Raw genomic sequence first — 21759 nt, forward strand, 5'->3', positions numbered from 1 at the left:
TTAACCCCTCCCTGCACCTCCAGCCTGGTCTCGTGCCCCTTTCCCTCTTCCCACTCTAGCCAGACTGGCCCTTCTTCACGTCTGAACAGTTCACATTCCTCTCAGAGCTAAGAAGGCCTGCTGTCCCCTCTGCCAAGCCTTCCTCACTACTGGATCCCCATCCACTAGGATGGGGCTTGATGCTTAGATTACCGTTTATTGTTCCAGAACTGATTATGAATGAAGGTAACTTGTAGAACAAGTAGGAATAAGCCAGGTGTAAAAATAGGCATTAATCATTTTTAGCTGAAGAAATAGCATAAGCAGGCAAAAGACTGATACTTCTTTACATATGAGCATTTATAAAATCAGTAGGATATCTCAGAAGGAAAATGAGCAAAGAATATGAGGCAATTAGCCTAGAGTAAATATAACTATTAATATTTGAAAAGTTCACTTTCATTAGTGTTCAAGGAAAATTAATGAATTCAATATTGCTGTTTTTCTTAGCAAAAGTTGCAGATATTTTTACAAAATCTTTTGTTGACTAGATGCAACAGCATATGCATATGATCTCAACCTTGTTTAGTATATACAAATAAGTATGTGGACTTAGCAGCCTAAAAACATGTGCCCATATGAGCATAGAAAAACAGTAGTAATTATCACAGTGGTGGGACTATAGATGACTTTTTTCTTTAAATATTTCTTATGTAATCAGAAAATGACATATAATCTTTAAAAATCATATGTTAAGACCACTTATTTGAAATACTAAGAAATCTAGCCAAAATAAATTTTTCTTTTACATAGTAAGGAATCTCTATGCCAGATTTCTTCATCTTTGAATTTGAATCCCCAAATTTCAAGTTGTATTCATCAAAATATACTTTATCCTCTTATAATAGTACATTAGTTAAAATTAATGTTAGCATTGACTAGTGTAATGTTACTTTAATAGAGCATATTATAATTTGTGCTGGAGAAGGAAATGGCAACCTGCTCCAGTATTCTTGCCTGAAAAGTCTCATAGACAGAGGAGCCTGGTGGGCTACAGTCCATGAGGTGTCAAGGGCTCAGACACAACTTAGCGACTAAACCCCACGCTATTATAATTTGTGAGGTGCTCATTAATCCCTCAAATCAGTCATATGGTGAGTAAATAGTGTTGTTTGTATTTTGCATATAAAGGTAAGAACAGTTTAGAGTCAGTTTGTGTCACATAGCATCCATTTTAGAGTCCACACCTTAACACCCAAGTTTTTTTACTTCACAGATACATTTTAGTACTTATTAAAATAGTGAAATCCTTTAACAGGCTACTGTTTAAACATTGTAAGTAAGTATTAGATTATGTATTCTCAAATTGCAAAATGCTTAGTTGCTCAGTTGTGTCCAACTCTTTACAACCCCATGGACTGTAGCCCACCAGGCTCCTCTGTCCATGTGGATTCTCCAGGCAAGAATACTAGAGTGTGTTGCCATGCCCTCCTCCAGGGGATCTTCCCAACCCAGGGATCAAACTCAGGTCTCCAGCATTGCAGGCGGATTTGTTTTTGTACTGGAACTTTTTTATGATAGTGTAAACCAGTGACTTAAGCACTCATTCTGAAAATCAGCATTGTTTAAATCTTCCTCCACCGCCTTTTAGGCATCATTACAGATATTTTTATTGACTGAAACATAAAATATACTTCTCCTTACTGATTTTTTAAATAGATGGTTGCTGGCAACCATCAGAGTTGTTTAAAAACCTGTACCTTTCTCTGTAATAATCTATAAGGGAAAAGAATCTGAAAAAGAATAGATGTATGTATATGTGTAACTAAATCATTTTGCTGTGCACTTGAAAGGAACACGACATGTGAATTAACTGTACTCCAATGTAAAATAAAAACTAGAGAAAAACAGTATTTGTAATTTTCTTGATGTAGATTTTTAAAAATTGTAATAACTATTCTGATACACCAGTCTTCAGAATTGGTATTTAGAAAAAGTCAAAGGTAAAAGGTAGATACATATGTAGTGAAGATAGAGGATGGCATCACCAACTCAATGGACGTGAGTTTGGGCAAACTCTGGGAGAGAGTGAAGGACAGGCAAGCCTGGCGTGCTGCAGTCCATGGGGTCACGAAGAGTTGGTCAAGACTTAGCAATGGAACAACAACAAATTACGGTTTTGTACATACTTTCTCTTTTACTTAAGCATTTGTTAACTGTTTTTTATATGATGTTTTTTAACTATATGATAGTTTTATAATATGTTTTTTAACTATATGATCCTTTCCTTCAGAATCCTTTCCTTTAGAATATACAAGGATTTTTGTGGTCAGGCATATTGTTAATAAAATTTTCTGCATGTGGCTAGAACACAAAAACGCCAACACCAAGAACTGTTGGTATAAAGTATAAGCTGTTGGGCCACACACAGAAGTGTCTTCACGATGCGATGTCACCAGGTCAGACGGATTTTGCAGTTTGGTCATCTGCCTGTGCTGTTGGCCCTCGGTGCGTCTAACTTCCTCTCTGTATTGTCCATTTGAATGCAAGTGCTTGTTGTAGGAAAAGTGGGGAGTTCAGAATGGGTTGTCAATTTAACTAAACTACATAATAGTTCTAGACTGAAAATTGAAATTTAGTATGTAATTCCTAGATGTGTCTAGAGTATGTCTTCATCTAAGATGTTGGAATCCTGGGATTTGAGAGTTAGATGGGCATCTTAGAAACCATCTAGTCACATCTTTTACCGAATAAAAAACTCATTCTCTAACACTCCAGTTCGTCTTGCCCTGCCTCCGTTTTTTTGGCCACTTATCTTCCATGGAGCCTACTGCGTTGCAGGTATTTGGTTTTTGGTGTGGCTTCATCAGGTCTCCTCTGGGCCTTCATTTGGATTTTTCAGTTTCCTTTTTATTCAGACATCTGAAAGCAACTGCTGTCTTTCCTGTCTTGTGCTAAATATCCTGAGACTTTCCTCACAAGTATTTTTATATCTCACGCCACCCTACTTTCCTCTGGATATCTGGATATCGGTGGCCTCTTTAAATGATAAGGTCAGGATATTCTAGATGTTTTAGTAGCAAAGAGGCTAGTAATTTCTTTGCTCTGAATACTCTTATCTGATCTGGTTTTTCTTTTAAAAAATATATATATAATTAATGCCCACATTGTCTTAGTGTGGCCTATTTGTGAGGAAATTTGTTTTTCTTTTTAAACAGCTTTTAAAAATTATTATGGACATTTTTTTAGACCAAAATGTAGGGAGAGCAGTGTGATGAATACCCTTATACCCTTTCGCCTAGATTTAATCATTGTTAAGAGTTGAGGCAGTAATATGGCATTTCTTTGTCTTAAAATTATACCTATGATCCAGATCTATTCTGTACTCAAATTGTCCAAATTTGTTTGGTTCCTGTGGCAAGATGCTAGATATTGAGGGGATCATCTGAAACTTTACCAAATCTGTTTGTTACTGAGTTCAGATAGTGATTCCAGACATGGCATTTTTCCCTTGACTATTTGAATATGCATATTAAAAAATAAGCATAATCGTCTGTATGACCACTCTATTATTTGGCCTAGGAAAATTAATAGCAGTTCCCTAATACTATCTAATATACTCAAATTATCTATCGTATTCAGATCTTAACACCTGTTTTGTTCAAACCAGGAGCCAATCAGGGACCATGGTATACAGATGTTTTGTTCATCTTAATAAAAATGTAAACTTTATTTACATTAGATGTCATTTTATTGATACTGCCCCATTGCACTAGCCCGGGGATCTGCAAACTTTTTCTTAGAGGACCATATAGTAACTACTTTAGGCTTGTGGGTCTTTTGGTCTTTGTCACAACTGCTAGGGCTTCCCTTGTGGCTCAGCTGGTAAAGAATCCGCCTGCAATGCAGGAGACCTGGGTTTGATCCCTGGGTTGGGAAGATCCCTTGGAGAAGGGAAAGGCTACCCACTTCAGTATTCTGGCCGGGAGAATTCCATGGACTGTATAGTCCATGGGGTAGCAAAGATTCAGACACCACTGAGTGCCTTTCACTTTCGCTTTAACAACTGCTCAGCTCTGCCACATAGTCATTAAGTAAACACATGAGCATGACTGTTTCAGTAAGATTTAAAAAAAAAAAAAAATCAGGGCCTGGCCCACGGATTGTTATGTTACTGACCCCTGCCTAACCTATTATGGTCTGTTTGTTTGTTTTTTTCTATCACTATGATTGTTCTCAAGTTTTGTGTCAGTTCCTTAATACCATCTGGTTGCAATATTCTACCTGTGAATCCATTAAATGGCAATAGTTACCATTTAGTGAATACATACAGTATGCTGTGTACTTGACACAGATAATTAGTCCTTACTTCTTAAAAATACCCTGGGAGGTAAGATGGGTGAGAAGAGAAGAGAAAATTAGGACTTAAGACAGAGGTTAGGTAACTTACCCAGTGTCACATACCTAAATGTGAACACTAGGTCAGCACCCTGTTTTATAAGGTTTATGGTGTACTATTAATATTAAATCTATGTGAAAGAAGACCCTCTTTGTAACAGGCAGAATATTAGCCTTTCTCCATCTCGGTCACAGGTGTGTATTGAGAGATGGTTGAGTAATCTGTTGGAATCAGGAACACAAAATGTCTCTTTCCTAAACTGCTATTTTGGGAAGTTTATAAAGAATATGCAGTTAGTTTGGGTGGCGTGTCTTGTTTGTAGAAAAGAACGACCCCCAGGACACCACCTGGGCTCACGCTGTGTTTGCAGCTGGACTGTGTCCAGTCTGCCTCTGTCTGCCATTTCTCAAATCATGGAGAGTAGTTCTGTGGTTAAACCTTAGAGGACCTGCCTGCCGTATCCTCAGATCCAACTTAAGTACACTTAAAAGTAGCCAGAATCTACTGTTCTGTATTCTCAGTTTTATTTTACTTTATTCTTTTGGCTTTTGGTTAGATTTTAGGGCTATTTTTGCTTTGTTTTCATAACAATGCTTATTGTGCCCTTTTAGTTTAAAATATCTTTCCTAGTGTGCTCAGTTGCTAAGTCCTGTCCGACTCATTTGTGACCCCATGGACTGTAGCAGCCCACCAGGCTCCTTCATGTCTATGCCATTTCCCAGACAAGAACACTGACTAGTGGGTTGCCATTTCCTTCTTTCCTCCAGTGGGAAATTTTAAATGTAGCAGTGTTGGATGTAATTTGTCTTAAAAACCAGGAGGTGGCGATGTTTTCCAGTTGATGCTTTAAGGTTGTGGTTGGAATACCACCAGGAGGACCTAACTTGTCCATAAAAATCTGCTTCAACTCAGTAGTGTATCTTAATACAATGCTAGAAATATGTTATTTCCTGAAGTAGGACAGCTTCAACTTTCAACTTTGCTTTTTATTAGAAGGAAATACTTGACAAACTCATATTTGGCATTTACTTGAGAAACAGGACAAAACGCCTTGTTAAATCACGTCTTACTATTAGGCTTTGGACAGTGGGGAAATTACCAAAGTCACCCTGTTGCCAGTTCTCTGAATAGAATAATTGTGAACATTTTGGCATTTTTAGTACATACGTAGATATATAAACCAAAATGAACTCTATCAAATGTATGTTTGTTTTCACATTATGAACCTCTGTCTATATCCATGTAGTTATAATTTGTAAAGTCAGTTTAGTAGTCTGTTTTATTAGACTGGGCTATACTTTATTTAACCAACCCCTTCTGCATTGGCACGTAGGTTTCTGCTATTAACAGAATTGCAGTATATCTTTATTTATACTTTGCTCAGTTGAATAATTTCTCAAGATGCATTCATCAGCAATGTTTGATGTTTACCAGTATGAGTAGTGGTATCTCATTCTTTTAAGTTAGCACTTCCTCATTGCTAGTGATTTTAAAGCTATATATGTCTAAAGATAAATAATTAATAAGTAGTCTTAAGAAAAATAATAATGGAAATGCAACTATTGTTAGAATCAAGGGATAGTGAAAACATTATATATCCAACTTCAGAAATACTGAATGCACTTGGTTATCACTCCTGTAAATGCTCATACAAGAAAAGAGAAAAAGTTCAAAACTGACATATTAAGCATCCAGCTTACTTTCCAATATAAGAAATCAAGAAAAGAGTAGATCTGTAGAAGGAAGAACACAAGGAAAAAAAAAAATTTAATAAAGAGGATCGAACTACCAATAGTTTGTCCTTTGAACAAACAAAAAATAGAAAAACTTTTCAGCAAGATTGATGATAGAAAAAAAAATCAGGGATAAATGATACTATGATGAAGAGATAAGTATACTGAAGTTGAGTTTTTAAAATTTGTAGGAAAACCACGAAAAATTATATGCGATAAAATGTTAAATTTTAGAAGAACTGGAAAATTTCCCAAGAAAATTTAATTTGGGAAAACTGATCAAGGAAGAAATAGAAGATATCAAATGTCTTAAAACTCTTACATTGAATTAACCTTTTAAAAAAAGGAACCAAGAAACAGGTCAAGATAGTTTTCAAATAAGGTCTTCTAAAACTGTCTTCCAGAGATTTTTTTTTTTTTTTTTTTAAAAGAAGAAAGCAACCTAACTTGTCTAGTAAGTGTGGTATCACCATGAATGATACTCAAACCAGATAAAGTCCAAGAAAAGATTATAGGTAAATTCTGCTTACAAAAATAGATGTATTAATCCCAAATGAAGTATTAGCAAGCCAAATCCATTAATGTATTTTTTTAATGATTTATTGGGTCCAAGGATACAGTGTGTATGTCATAACCTTAAGAGGAATATATGAGAATGATGAAACAGTTCCGTGAGAATAGAGTTTTCTCCAGAGAAAGGAATTGAGGACCTTATCTAGGAGAAGAGCAGGAGGGGAGACATCCATTGTATTGTAAATTATATTTTTTAAGCTGGGTGGTAGGAACATAGATGTTTGTTTTTGTCATTTATGTTGTCTTAAGTATTTTGTGCTATAGTGTTAGCAGGCTTAACAGCTTTGTAAATTTAAATGCCACTTTAAAATGGTGTTCTTTTTTGTGGATTTGCTGAGACCTATTTCCCTTGGATGCATGCAAACAAGTTTAAAAGTTTTAAATGTGTAAGCCATCATGAAATATAGTAAAGAACACTACATATGCATTTTCATGGATATTAAGGGGCATGTAGGGAAGAAAAAGACTCTTAGCTCTTCTTCATTTAAATGAGAATGAGTGGCTTTGGAACTGAAATTTCAGGCTTGCTTTTAGTTTCTTTTTTTCTTTCTGTTACATGTTGTTTTTCTTTAATAATTATGTATTATCATCAAGTAAACACTATTATGTTTAGTTTACCTCAATTCTGAGATTTAGTAGACTAGTGGCACTCACTCTGTTTTGGATTCATTTTGCTTCAAATTGATGGTTCCATTTTGACTTTAAAGCAGGCTGGACTTGACCTGAAGCACTTTCTTCAGGAGCTTTTAGTTTTGCTTTTTTTTTTTTCCATACCCAATATTAAAAAAAATAGTAGTTTGGGATTCTAGCTAATGAGAATTTTAATTTAACCTGAAGATTGAACTGTTGGATTTTGTAGCATTTATTCACGAAATAGTAATAGAACATTTTCAATGTATGAGATATGGTGCCAAGTCATGAATGTGAGTTTAAGATGTAGTCTTTAACCTTCAGAATATAATAAGTGAAATAGATGTTTAACTATAGGTACCATGAAAAGTGAAGTTGCTCAGTCATGTCCGACTCTTTGCAACCCCATGGACTGTAGCCTACCAGGCTCCTCTGTCCATGGGATTTTCTAGGCAAGAGTACTGGAGTGGGGTGCCATCTCCTTCTCCAGAGGATCTTCCTGACCCAGGGATCGAACCCAGGTCTCCCACATTGTAGGCAGACGCTTTACTGTGGGAACTATCAGGGAACTTCAAGGTACCATAGGGAACTATAGGTACCATAGTTACAAGCAATTTGGTCTATTTCTCCCCTCAGTTCAGTTCAGTTAATTCTCCCCATCTTTTTTATAGTTGTAGCTGTGTATGTGTGTGTTTAAACTGTGTTTTAAAAGTTATGGGTATGTTTTAAAGTAAACAAGTGGGACCTGATTAAACTTAAAAGCTTTTGCACAGCAAAGGAGACGATAAGCAAGGTGAAAAGACAGCCTTCAGAATGCGAGAAAATAAGAGCAAATGAAACAACTGACAAAGGATTAATTTACAAAATATACAAGCAGCTCATACAACTCAATATCAGAAAAACAAACAACCCCATCAAAAAGTGGGAAAAAGACCTAACAGACATTTCTCCAAAGAAGACATACAGATGGCCAACAAACACATGAAAAGATGCTAAATATCACTCATTATTCATTTCAGTTCAGTTCAGTCGCTCAGTCGTGTCTGACTCTTTGCGACCCCATGAATTGCAGCACGCCAGGCCTCCCTGTCCATCACCAACTCTCGGAGTTCACTGAGACTCACATCCATCAAGTCAGTGATGCCATCCAGCCATCTCATCCTCTGTCGTCCCCTTCTCCTCCTGCTCCCAATCCCTCCCAGCATCAGAGTCTTTTCCATTGAGTCAACTCTTCGCATGAGGTGGCCAAAGTACTGGAGTTTCAGCTTCAGCATCATTCCTTCCAAAGAAATCCCAGGGCTGATCTCCTTCAGAATGGACTGGTTGGATCTCCTTGCAGTCCAAGGGACTCGAAAGTGTCTTCTCCAACACCACAGTTCAAAAGCATCAATTCTTCAGCACTCAGTTTTCTTTATGGTTCAGCTCTCACATCCATACATGACTACTGGAAAAACCATAGCCTTGACTAGATGGACTTTTGTTGGCAAAATAATGTCCCTGCTTTTTAATGTGCTGTCTAGATTTGTCATAGCTTTTCTTTTAAGGAGCAAGCGTCTGAATTTCATGGCTGCAGTCATTATCTGCAGTGATTTTGGAGCCCATGAAAATAAAGTCTGCCACTGTTTCCATTGTTTCCCCATCTATTTGCCATGAAGTGATGGGACTGGATGCCATGATCTTTGTTTTCTGAATGTTGAGTTTTAAGCCAGCTTTTTCACTCTCCACTTTCACTTTCATCAAGAGGCTCTTTAATTATTCTTCGCTTTCTGCCATAAGGCAGAAACCACCATGAGTTCAGTTCAGTTCAGTCACTCAGTCATGTCCAACTCTGTGACCCCATGGACTGCAGCACCCAGGATTCCCTGTCCATCACCAACTCCCAGAGCATACTCAAACCCATGTCAATCAAGTCCGTGATGCCATCCAACGGTCTCCTCCTCTGTCATCCCCTTCTCCTCCTACCTTCAGTCTTTCCCAGCATCAGGGGCTTTTCCAGTGAGTCAGCTCTTTGCATCAGGTAGCCAAAGTAGTGGGGCTTCAGCTTCAGCATCAGTCCTTCCAATGAATATTCAGGACTGATTTTCTTTAGGATTGACTGGTTTGATCTCCTTGTGGTCCCAAGGACTCTCCAGAGTCTTCTCCAACACCACAGTTCATTTCTTTATAGTCCAGCTCTCACATCCATACATGACTACTGGAAAAACCAGAGCATTGACTAGATGGACCTTTTTGGCAAAGTAATGTTTCTGCTTTTTAACATGCTGTCTAGGTTTGTCATAGCTTTTCTTCCAAGGAGCAAGTGTCTTTGAATTTCATGGCTATATCATCTGCAGTGATTTTGGAGCCCCAAAAAATAAAGTCACTCACTGTTTCTTTCCATTGTTTCCTCATCTAATCGCCATGAAGTAATGGAAGCTGAAACTCCAGAACTTTGGCCACCTCATGCGAAGAGTTGACACACTGGAAAAGACTCTGATGCTGGGAGGGATTGGGGGCAGGAGAAGGGGACGACAGAGGATGAGATGGCTGGATGGCATCACTGACTCGATGGACGTGAGTCTGAGTGAACTCCGGGAGCTGGTGATGGACAGGGAGGCCTGGCATGCTGCGATTCATGGGGTCGCAAAGAGTCGGACACGACTGAGCGACTGAACTGAACTGAACTGACTGAATGGGACGAAATGCCATGATCTTAGTTTGCTGAATGTTGAGTTTTAAGCTAACTTTCTCACTCTCCTCTTTCACTTTCATCAAAAAGCTCTTTAGTTCTTTGCTTTCTGCCATGGGTGGTGTCATCTGCATATCTGAAGTTACTGATATTTCTCCCGGCAGTCTTGATTCCAGCTTGTGCTTCATCCAGCCTGGCATTTCACTCTGTACTTATATGCAGAGATGTACTCTGCGTATAAGTTAAATATGCAGGGTGACAATATACAGCCTGATGTACTCCTTTCCCAATTTGGAACCAGTCTGTTGTCCCATGTCCAGTTCTAACTGTTGCTTCTTGACCTGCATACAGATTTTTCAGGAGGCAGGTAAGGTGATCTGGTATTCCAGTCTCTTTAAGCATTTTCCACAGTCTATTGTGATCCACACAGTCAAAGGCTTTGGTGTAGTCAATAAAGCAGAAGTAGATATTTTTCTAGAACTCTCTTACTTTATATGTGGTCCAGCGGATGTTGGCAATTTGATCTCTGGTTCCTCTGCCTCTTTTAAATCTAGAATCTGAACATCTGGAAGTTCAAGATTCACATACTGTTGAAGCCTGGCTTGGAAGATTTTGAGCATTACTTTGCTAGCGTGTAAGATGAGTGCAATTGTGCAGTAGTTTGAGCATTCTTTGGCATTGCCTTTCTTTGGGATTGGAATAAAAACTGACCTTTTCCAGTCCTGTGGCCACTGCTGAGTTTTCCAAATTTACTGGCATATTGAGTGCAGCACTTTCACAGCATCATCTTTTAGGATTTGAAATAGCTTAGCTGAAATTCCATCACCTCCACTAGCTTTGTTCGTAGTAATGCTTCCTAAGGCCCACCTGACTTCATATTCCAAGATGTCTGGCTCTAGATGAGTGATCACACCATTGTGGTTATCTGGGTCATGAAAATCTTTTTTGTACAGTTCTTCTGTGTATTCTTATCACCTCTTCTTAACATCTTCTGCTTCTGTTAGGCCTATACCATTTCTGTTCTTTATCGAGCCCATCTTTGCATGAAATCTTCCCTTGGTATCTCTGATTTTCTTGAAGAGATCTCTAGTCTTTCCCATTCTATTGTTTTCCTCTATTTCTTTGCATTGATCACTGAGGAAGACTTTCTTATCTCTCCTTGCTATTCTTTGGAACTCTGCATTCAAATGGCTATATCTTTCATTTTCTCCTTTGCCTTTAGCTTTTCTTCTCAGCAATTTGTAAGGCCTCTTTAAACAGCCATTTTGCCTTCTTGCATTTCTTTTTCTTGGGCATGGTCTTGATCACTGCCTCCTGTACAGTATCACCAACCTCCGTCCATAGTTCTTCAGGCACTTTGTCTAGCTGATCTAATCCCTTGAATCTATTTGTCACTTCCACTGTATAATTGTAAGGGATTTGATTTAAGTCATACCTGAATGGTCCAGTGGTTTCCCTACTTTCTTCAATTTAAGTTGGAATTTGGCAATAAGGAGTTCATGATCTGAGCCACAGTCAGCTCCCGGTCTTATTTTTGCTGACTGTATCATCTTTGGCTGCAAAGAATATAGTCATTATGATTTTGATATTGATCATCTGGTGATGTCCATGCATAGAGGCTTTTCTTGTGTTATTGGAAGTGGGTGTTTGCTATGGCCAGTGGTTTCTCTTGGGAAAACTCTGTTAGCCTTTGCCCTGCTTCATTCTGTACTCCAAGGCCAAATTTGCCTGTTACTCCAGGTGTTTCTTGACTTCCTAACTTTGCATTCCAGTCCCCTATGATGAAGAAGACATCCTTTTTTGGTGTTAGTTCTAGAAGGTCTTGTAGGTCTTCATAGAACCATTCAACTTCAGCTTCTTCAGCATTACTGGTTGGAGCCTAGACTTGGATTACTGTGATATTGAATGGTTTGCCTTGGAAACGAACAGAGATCATTCCGTCATTTTTGAGATTGCACCAAAGAACTGCATTTTGGACTTTTTTTGTTAACTATGATGGCTACTCCATCTCTTCTAAGGGATTCTTGCCCACAGTAGTAGATACAATGATCATCTGAGTTAAATTCACCCATTCCAGTCCATTTTAGTTCACTGATTCCTAAAATGTCGATGTTCACTCTTTCCATCTCCTGTTTCACCACTTCCAATTTGTCTTGATTCGTGGACCTAACATTCCAGGTTCCTATGCAGTATTGTTTTTTGCAGCATTGGACTTTACTTCCATCACCAGTCACATCCACAACTGGGTGTTGTTTTTGCTTTAGCTCTGTCTCTTCATGCTTTCTGGAGTTATTTCTCCACTGATCTCCTGTAGCAATTTGGGCACCTACCAACCTGGGGAGTTCCTCTTTCAGTGTCCTATCATTTTGCCTTTTCATACTGTTCATGGGGTTCTCAAGGCAAGAATACTGAAGCGGTTCGCCATTCCCTTCTCCAGTGGATCACATTTTGTCAGAACTCTCCAGCATGACCCATCCATCTTGGGTGGCCCTACGTGGCATGGCTCATGGTTTCGTTGAATTAGACAAGCCTGTGGTCCATGTGATCAGTTTGATTAGTTTTCCGTGATTGTGATTTTCATTCTGTCTGCCCTCTGATGGATAATGAGGCTTATGGAAGCTTCCTGATGGGAGAGACTGACGGGGGAAACTGGGTCTTGCTCTGATGGGCAGGGCCATGCTCAGTAAATCTTTAATCCAGTTTTCTGCTGATGAGGGAGGCAGTGTTCTCTGGCTCTTTTTTGACCTGGAGGCAAACTATGGTGAAGGTAATGAAGATAATAGCAACTTCCTTCAAAGGTCCCCTGCATGCTCTGCTGCATTCAGTGCCCCCTGCCCTGCTACCATATGACACAACAGTCCCACTCCTAAGCATATACCCTGAGGAAACCAAAATTGAAAAAGACAAATGACCTCAATGTTCCTTGCAGCACTGTTTACAATAGCTAGAACATGGAAGCAACCTAGATGTCAATCAACAGATGAGTGGATAAAGAAGTTGTGGTACATATACACAATGGAATATTCAGTTCAGTTCAGTCGCTCAGTCATATCCAACTCTTTGCGACCCCATGAATCGCAGCACGCCAGGCCTCCCTGTCCATCACCAATTCCCAGAGTTCACTCAGACTCACGTCCATCGAGTCAGTGATGCCATCCAGCCATCTCATCCTCTGTCGTCCCCTTCCCCTCCTGCTCCCAATCCCTCCCAGCATCAGAGTCTTTTCCAATGAGTCAGCTCTTCACATGAGGTGGCCAAAGTACTGGAGTTTCAGCTTTAGCATCATTCCTTCCAAAGAAATACCAGGGCTGATCTGCTTCAGAATGGACTGGTTGGATCTCCTTGCAGTCCAAGGGACTCTCAAGAGTCTTCTCCAACACCACAGTTCAAAAGCATCAATTCTTCAGCGCTCAGCCTTCTTCACAGTCCAACTCTCACATCCATACATGACCACAGGAAAAACCATAGCCTTAACTAGATGGACCTTTGTTGGCAAAGTAATGTCCCTGCTTTTGAATATGCTATCCAAGTTGGTCATAACTTTCCTTCCAAGGAGTAAGCGGCTTTTAATTTCATGGCTGCAGTCACCATCTGCAGTGATTTTGGAGCCCCAAAAAGAAAGTCTGACACTGTTTCCACTGTTTCCACATCTATTTCCCAAGAAGTGATGGGACCGGATGCCATGATCTTCATTTTCTGAATGTTGAGCTTTAAGCCAACTTTTTCACTCTCCTCTTTCACTTTCATCAAGAGTCTTTTGAGTTCCTCTTCACTTTCTGCCATAAGGGTGGTGTCACCTGCATATCTGAGGTTATTGATATTTCTCCCAGCAATCTTGATTCCAGCTTATGTTTCTTCCAGTCCAATGTTCCTCATGATGTACTCTGCATATAAGTTAAATAAGCAGGGTGACAATATACAGCCTTGACGTACTCCTTTTCCTATTTGGAACCAGTCTGTTGTTTCATGTCCAGTTCTAACTGTTGCTTCCTGACCTGAATACAGATTTCTCAAGAGGCAGGTCAGGTGGTCTGGCATTCCCATCTCTTTCAGAATTTTCCACAGTTTGTTGTGATCCACACAGTCAAAGGCTTTGGCATAGTCAATAAAGCAGAAATAGATGTTTTTCTGCAACTCGCTTGCTTTTTCCATGATCCAGCGGCTGTTGGCAATTTGATTTCTGGTTCCTGTGCCTTTTCTAAAACCAGCTTGAACATCAGGAAGTTCACAGTTCACATATTGCTGAAGCCTGGCTTGGAGAATTTTGAGCATTACTTTACTAGCATGTGAGGTGAGTGCAGTTGTGCAGTAGTTTGAGCATTCTTTGGCATTGCCTTTCTTTGGGATTGGAATGAAAACTGACCTTTTCCAGTCCTGTGGCCACTGCTGAGTTTTCCTAATTTGCTGGCATATTGAGTGAAGCATTTTCACAGCATCGTCTTTCAGGATTTGAAACAGTTCAACTGGAATTCCGTCACCTCCACTAGCTTTGTTTGTAGTGATGCTTTCTAAGGCCCACTTGACTTAACATTCCAGGATGTCTGGCTCTAGGTGAGTGATCACAGCATCGTGATTATCTGGGTCGTGAAGATCTTTTTTGTACAGTTCTTCTGTGTATTCTTGCCACCTCTTCTTAATATCTTCTACTTCTGTTAGGTCCATACCATTTCTGTCCTTTATCGAGCCCATCTTTGCATGAAATGTTCCCTTGGTTTCTCTAATTTTCTTGAAGAGATCTCTAGTCTTTCCCATTCTGTTGTTTTCCTCTATTTCTTTGCATTGATTGCTGAGGAATGCTTTCTTATCTCTTCTTGCTATTCTTTGGAACTCTGCATTCAGATGCTTGTATCTTTCCTTTTCTCCTTTGCTTTTCGCTTCTCTTCTTTTCACAGCTATTTGTAAGCCCTCCCCAGACAGCCATTTTGCTTTTTTGCATTTCTTTTCCATGGGGATGGTCTTAATCCCTGTCTCCTGTACATTGTCATGAACCTCATTTTCATCAGGCACTCTATCTACCAGATCTAGGCCCTTAAATCTATTTCTCACTTCCACTGTATAATCATAAGGGATTTGATTTAGGTCATACCTGAATGGTCTATTGGTTTTCCCTACTTTCTTCAATTTCAGTCTGAATTTGGCAATAAGGAGTTCATGGTCTGAGCCACAGTCAGCTCCTGGTCTTGTTTTTGTTGACTGTATAGAGCTTCTCCATCTTTGGCTGCAAAGAATATAATCGATCTGATTTTGGTGTTGACCATCTGGTGATGTCCATGTGTAGAGTCTTCTCTTGTGTTGTTGGAAGAGAGTGTTTGCTATGACCAGTGCATTTTCTTGGCAAAACTCTATTAGTCTTTGCCCTTCTTCATTCCGTATTCCAAGGCCAAATTTGCTTGTTACTCCAGGTGTTTCTTAACTTCCTACTTTTGCATTCCAGTCCCCTATAATGAAAAGGACATCTTTTTTGGGTGTTAGTTCTAAAAGGTCTTGTAGGTCTTCATAGAACCATTCAACTTCAGCTTCTTCAGCGTTACTGGTTGGGGCATGGACTTGGATTACTGTGATATTGAATGGTTTGCCTTGGAAATGAACAGAGATCATTCTGTCGTTTTTGAGATTGCATCCAAGTACTGCATTTCGGACTCTTTTGTTGACCATGATGGCTACTCCATTTCTTCTGAGGGATTCTTGCCCGCAGTAGTAGATATAATGGTCATCTGAGTTAAATTCACCCATTCCAGTCCATTTTAGTTCACTGATTCCTAGAATGTCAACATTCACTCTTGCCATCTCTTGTTTGACCACTTCCATTTTGCCCTGATTCATGGACCTGGCATTCCAGGTTCCTATGCAATATTGCTCTTAATAGCATCAGACCTTGCTTCTATCACCAGTTACATCCACAGCTGGGTATTGTTTTTGGAATGGAATATTACTCAGCCATAAAAAAGAACACCGTTGAATCAGTTCCAATGAGGTGGATGAACCTAGAGCCTATTATACAGAATCAGAAAGAGAAAGATAAATATCGTATACTAATGCATATATACGGAATCTAGAAAGATGGTACCAAAGAATTTATTTTCAGGGCAGCAGTGGGGAAACAGACATAGAGAACTGACTTATGGACATGGGGAGAGGAGAGGAGAGGGTGAGATGTATGGAGAGAGTAACATGGAAACTACATTATAATATGTAAAATAGATAGCCAATGGGAATTTGCTATATGTCTCAGGGAACTCAAACAGGAGCTCTATATCAACCTAGAGGGGTGGGATGGGGAGGGAGATGGGAGGGAGGTTCATGAGGAAGGGGACATATGTATACCTATGGTTGATTCATGTTGAGGTTTAACAGAAAACAACAAAATTCTGTAAAGCAGTTATCCTTCAATTAAAAACTAAGTTCAGTTCAGTTGCTCAGTCATGTTCAACTCTTTGCAACCCTATGGACTACAGCACACCAGGCTTCCCTGTCCATCACCAATTCCTGGAGCTTGCTCAAACTCATGTCCATCAAGTCAGTGATGCCATCCAACCATCTCATCCTCTGTCGTCCCCTTCTCCTCCTGCCTTCAGTCTTTCCCAGCATCAGGGTCTTTTCCAGTGTGTCAGTTCTTCACTTCAGGTGGCCAAAGTATTGGAGTTTCAGCTTCAACATCAGTCCTTCCAGTGAACACTCAGGACTGATCTCCCTTAGGATGGACTGGTTGGATCTCCTTGTAGTCCAAGGGACTCTCAACAGTCTTCTCCAACACCACAGTTTAAAAGCATCAGTTCTTCAGTGCTCAGCTTTCTTTATAGTCCAACTCTCACATCCATACATAACTACTGGAAAAACCATAGCTTTGACTTTATAGAGCTTTGTAGGCAAAGTAATGTCTCTGCTTTTTAATATGCTGTCTAAGTTTGTCATAGCTTTTCTTCCAAGGAGCAAGCGTCTTTTAATTTCATGGCTGCAGTCACCATCTGCAGTGATTTAAATTAATTAATAAAAAAGTTATGTGTATGTTTTAGGAATAATGTAAGCCTTCTGAACTAATTTTAGAGGTAATCAATTCATTCCTCTTTAATGCTGAGAGTTAAGTTTACTCAGGTAAAATTTTTCACACATTGATAAATGATTTAGCTTCATTCAGAATTGGAAGGACTATGATAGGCTGTCAGATGCTCTGTAGAAATTGAGATTTGTCTCTTTCACTAGATTGCCATTTGAATTATCCTACTTAAAAGTGATATGAAGTGCTTAGCTGTAAGAAGTGAATCTTTTTAATACTCAGTACTACTCTTGTTTTACAAGATAGATAAACTGTTTGCAAATTCATCTCTTTTTTAGTACTGCTTTTAAAATCTGGAGTTTTCATGTAGTATTCCTGCCTCATTGTTTTCCTTAGTAATGACTTTCTCATATTTTACTCTTGATTTAAAACCTCTTAAATCAATGATATATCTTCTGAGACTGTTTGCTAGGATGCTTATCTAAAATATGAATACTTGCTAACTTATCTATGCCCATGACTTTATTTTTAGATTTTAAGTTGCTAATGTATGGAAACTATCATCAAATTTTGATTAATTTCAAGGCTTCTTTGCATTCTCAAAGTTTGTGTTCCCCCTTGTTTCTTGACTTATTTTTACCTTGTATGTTATCCTTGTAGTCTTTCCAGACAGTTCAGCAGTTAATACTCAGAGTAGGAGATCTGAATCATTTGTTGTAGCCTGTTTGATGTAAAAAGTCTGTGTGAGGCGGTAAATTCAACATAGTTCCTTAATATGTAATTTCTCTTTTAAGTCATGCTTTTTGTGGCCTCTTATCTTGGGATGTGTATCAGTCAGATTAGATTTGGCTGCATGTAGCTAAAGTCTACCAGGAGGGCTTAAAATAGAAATTGATTTCCCCCTCACATTCATAAAGTCTAGAATTAGAAAATGATGGGGGTGACAAGGAGTTTCACAGTATCAGGGTCACAGGCTCCTTCTCTTACTGTTCTTCCGAGCCCATCTCATGATCCCGAATGGCTTCTTGAATTCCAGCCCTCACATCCAGACTCCATCCAGCAAGAGTGAAGAAGAGCAGAAAGGCAAAAGGGTCTTCTGGTTAATTCGGTCCCTCTGAGCAGGCTTCTCAAAAGTCATGAAGCCATAGTGTTTTAGGTTTCTTTGACAGTGCAGCGCTTGTGTCCTCTTGGGGAATGTCTGTTGCCAGGGAGGCTAAAATGTATAGAATTTTTTTTTTCCTGCCACAATGTATCCAGCTAGACATCTGGGTTCTGTTCATTGTGAAGGAGGGGTGAAATGGGTGTTGGGGTGAGCAGTCAGGAGCCTCTGCCTCAGTTATTTCAGAGTTCTAATAGGAAAGTAGCAAGTGGAGCAATATCTGGGTTATGATATAATCATGCAAAGTGATGGCTAAGAAACTTCTGCTCTACCTGTGGACTTGGACTTAAACTTTTACCCCTAATCACTGTTATTTTTTGTGTTACTATTTTCCAAGTATATGTGTTATGTGTTAAGTACTTTTCATACATTTTATGTAATTCCCATGGCACTCTCTGTTAGGCACTGTCCATTTCATGGCATAGGTGAGAAAACCAAGACACAGATAGATGGTATAATTGGCCCGTGTCCTCCGAATAGTCAGTGGTGAGTCGAACGTTGAATGTGCACTTAAAGATCGTCACTTATAACTGCTTCCGTCCTCTGTTTATTAATCTGTCCACCTATGTATCTATCCCTCAGATGCCACTGCCACCCCTGTCCCCACCTCTTGTACCCAAGAATCATTTGAGGTTGCTCAAGCACAAAGAACAGAAAAACAAAAAGATAGGTAGATTGAACTAAATAGAAGAAAGAAAATAGAATGAAGTTGGGGTTCAAATGATACAGAGTTCAATGCTGTAGGATCCTACAGAGATGCTAAAAGTCTCCACCTGACTTCTCATTGTGTCCTACCAGAAACTAAAAGGCAGAAAAACAAGGTAGAATTTTTTTTTAAATTTGGACTCTTGGCTTCATTTTTTAGTCATATAATTTGAATCCTTATAAAGAATACTAGTTCTTTTTCATATTGTGCTTCAAGGAATTATAAAGATAATTATAATAGCATTGTTACCATTTTCTGGTTTTTCTCTTTGTGGGATAGGTCAACTGAATTACCATTGCTTATTTTTTAAGATGTGGATACTCAAAGAGAAAATATTTTAGCCAGACTTAGATCGTGTACTTAGTAAAAACTAGGCTCATTTTCGTTTGCTTTTGGAAATGATCCTGGCATTGTTTTGAAAAGATGGGCATTCTGTAAGGTTGGGATCTTGGTAAAAGTGGTATTGTGCTGAGCAGTTGTTTGTTAGAGATTCCCCGTAGGTACACAGCCTGGTGAGCTGCTTCAGGACGAAAGGCCTTGCCTTATTTCTGTTTTTCTCCAGTCTCTTCAGTGTGTAGAGGTTTTCAGTAAGTGATTAATGAATGAATGACTAGTAAATGAAGAAAGTCTGTTAATGAATGTTATTATTAACATTGCTGTGTCTTAAAACTTAAGAAAGTCAGTGGCCCTACCAGAATAGAGAAAAAGTAGGTCATTCTTTATATAGCCCTTTCAAGTTGTATGAGGTGGGTTTTAGTCCCATTAATGGTTGGACATTGGGACCGCATAGAGTCCAGCCCTTGAACATGGTGTGTTTGGAGAATCACCGTAGCCGTGACACACCTGGAAAGTGGTGGCTGTAAAGGCGAGTTGCGAGAGTTAAGTCTGGCAAGTTCCTGGCATGTAAAAGTTACTGATTGGTTTTAAGGAATAAAAGTTAGATTCAGGTTTTCAAAGACTTTCTATGACACGTTATCTTTTAGAAAGTGACCTTTTTCATGGGGAAAAGAAAGGACGTGATTTGAATAACATTTGAAAAATAAAAAATAGAGATCTACTTCTTGCATTTTAGTTTTCAATTCCTTGTGACGAAAATATTAACAGTAACAGAACATTTGAGTTCAATTATTTGTTTGTTTTTATTTCTCAGGATGTGATCTTCGTGGTGGGAAGCCAAGTTTTTAAACTACCCCAATGGATGCAGACAGTGATGTTGCACTGGACATTCTAATTACAAATGTAGTATGTGTTTTTAGAACAAGATGCCATTTGAACTTAAGGAAGATTGCTTTAGAGGGAGCAAACGTAATTTATAAGCGTGATGTTGGAGTAAGTATCTGATTTTTGTCATGTGTGCTACATAGCCTAATTGTATAGTGCTGTGAATGACATACTAAGTAAAGAATGAGGACAATACCTTATACATTTATTATAAAAATTAAGAATGGGTATGAAGGCCCTGCTGAAGCTCTAAAAATTAGATGCCAGTATATCTTGGTAAATTTGCATTAGTTCTTCAGGCTAGAAATGAAGTACAGATGAATTCAATTAAAAATTTCAGTGAGTCACAATTAAAGATTTTCATGTTCATCAATAATGCCATCTTCACTTTTAAAAAGAAGTAAATAATCTGCTAAAAAGAGAGGGACAGGCTTAATGCTGCATTGAAATTTGAGCATGCCATATGGCAGACAAGTCATTATTCCTGGGAAGGTTTATGTCTTGAGTCGATGGACAAGCTGGTAGTGAAAGACAACTAAATAAAGAAAAAACTCTGTTTCTCAGCCACTTAGGTAAGAAATTTTATAATCTATTTTAGCTCAAATTTTATTTTGAGCCTGTGATAAATTGGGTCTCCCCAGGTTTACTAGCTTTGTAGTTTAATAATATATGACAGAGAAAGAGAGGAACTCAAAATGTCAAGAGTATTAAGAAGAAATGTCCAATTCCTTTTTTTGTTTCATATTCAGTAAAACATTTAGCTCTTTTATATATTATGGCCATTTCTTAAATATTGCCATAAATGAAAAGTTGCCATGAAAATTTAAATTCACATGTTATCTTGGATCTTAGTCCCTGACCTATTTACACTCACACTATAGATAATTTAGTCCAAATCCATAGCTTTAAGTGCCTTTCATTTCTAAGGAATCTAAAATTACATCTCCAGCTCCAAACTTCCTCCTGCATTCAAGATTTGCACATCAGTCATGAATATGTAATAGGCATATCAGCTGTAAGACACAGAAGAAAGTAATAAGCACCATGAAGCAGAGAAAAGCAGGGTTAGAAGTCACAGAGGGGTGAAGGGATGGGTGTTTTGGTGAAATGGTCAGGGAAGGTCTCTGTAGAGATGACATCTGGTGAGAGACCTGAATGAAGTGAGAACACTGAAGGAAGAGAATACCAGAAGAAAGTAACAGCTATGCCAAGGTCCTAAGGCATGCACAATTTGGCATGTTCGAGAATCCATGGAAATTGCAAATTCCAGTTATGTGAGCAGAGTGAGAAGTTGGAATGTGTATTTGTAGTACATTGATTTCAAGTATATAGTGAGAGATATATACAGGCCTTGAATTTTTTATTAATTAAATGTCCTTTTGACTTAATATGTTCTTTATGTTCAGTGTGGTTCTTGATTTCAGAGTGGGTTGTTTGGAGAACAGTTATTTCAGTCTTGGGTAAGCTTGAAGTAGTATTTAAACGTAAAATGGCCACACAGAGTAGAACCATGTGTGGAAATTAACCAAGCTGTTGGGTTTTTGGTTTTCTTTTCTTTTTGCAGAAAGTATTAATGAAGCTTAGAAAGCCTAGAATTACAGCTACAATTTGGTCCTCAGGAAAAATTATTTGCACTGGAGCAACAAGGTAAATGTTACTTGGGTTTTTACTTTTTAATTTGCCCCTCATGGGAAAGA

The 21759-nt window shown here is 38.7% G+C and overlaps 1 protein-coding gene across 2 annotated transcripts in view; it reads left to right on the forward strand.

The window, feature by feature from the left end:
* The window catches only part of TBPL1 (TATA-box binding protein like 1), a 40051-nt gene that overhangs the window by 12640 nt on the left and 5652 nt on the right, over positions 1–21759 (forward strand). For both annotated transcript variants that reach the window (XM_061428042.1, XM_061428041.1), the window contains exons 2-3: positions 19992–20170; positions 21627–21709. In XM_061428042.1, the coding sequence (XP_061284026.1) occupies positions 20036–20170; positions 21627–21709 (218 nt within the window). In that variant the 5' untranslated portion in view covers positions 19992–20035. The remainder of the gene's footprint in view (positions 1–19991; positions 20171–21626; positions 21710–21759) is intronic.

This window comes from Bos javanicus, chromosome 9 (assembly GCF_032452875.1).
Source record: "Bos javanicus breed banteng chromosome 9, ARS-OSU_banteng_1.0, whole genome shotgun sequence".
NCBI lineage: Eukaryota > Metazoa > Chordata > Mammalia > Artiodactyla > Bovidae > Bos > Bos javanicus.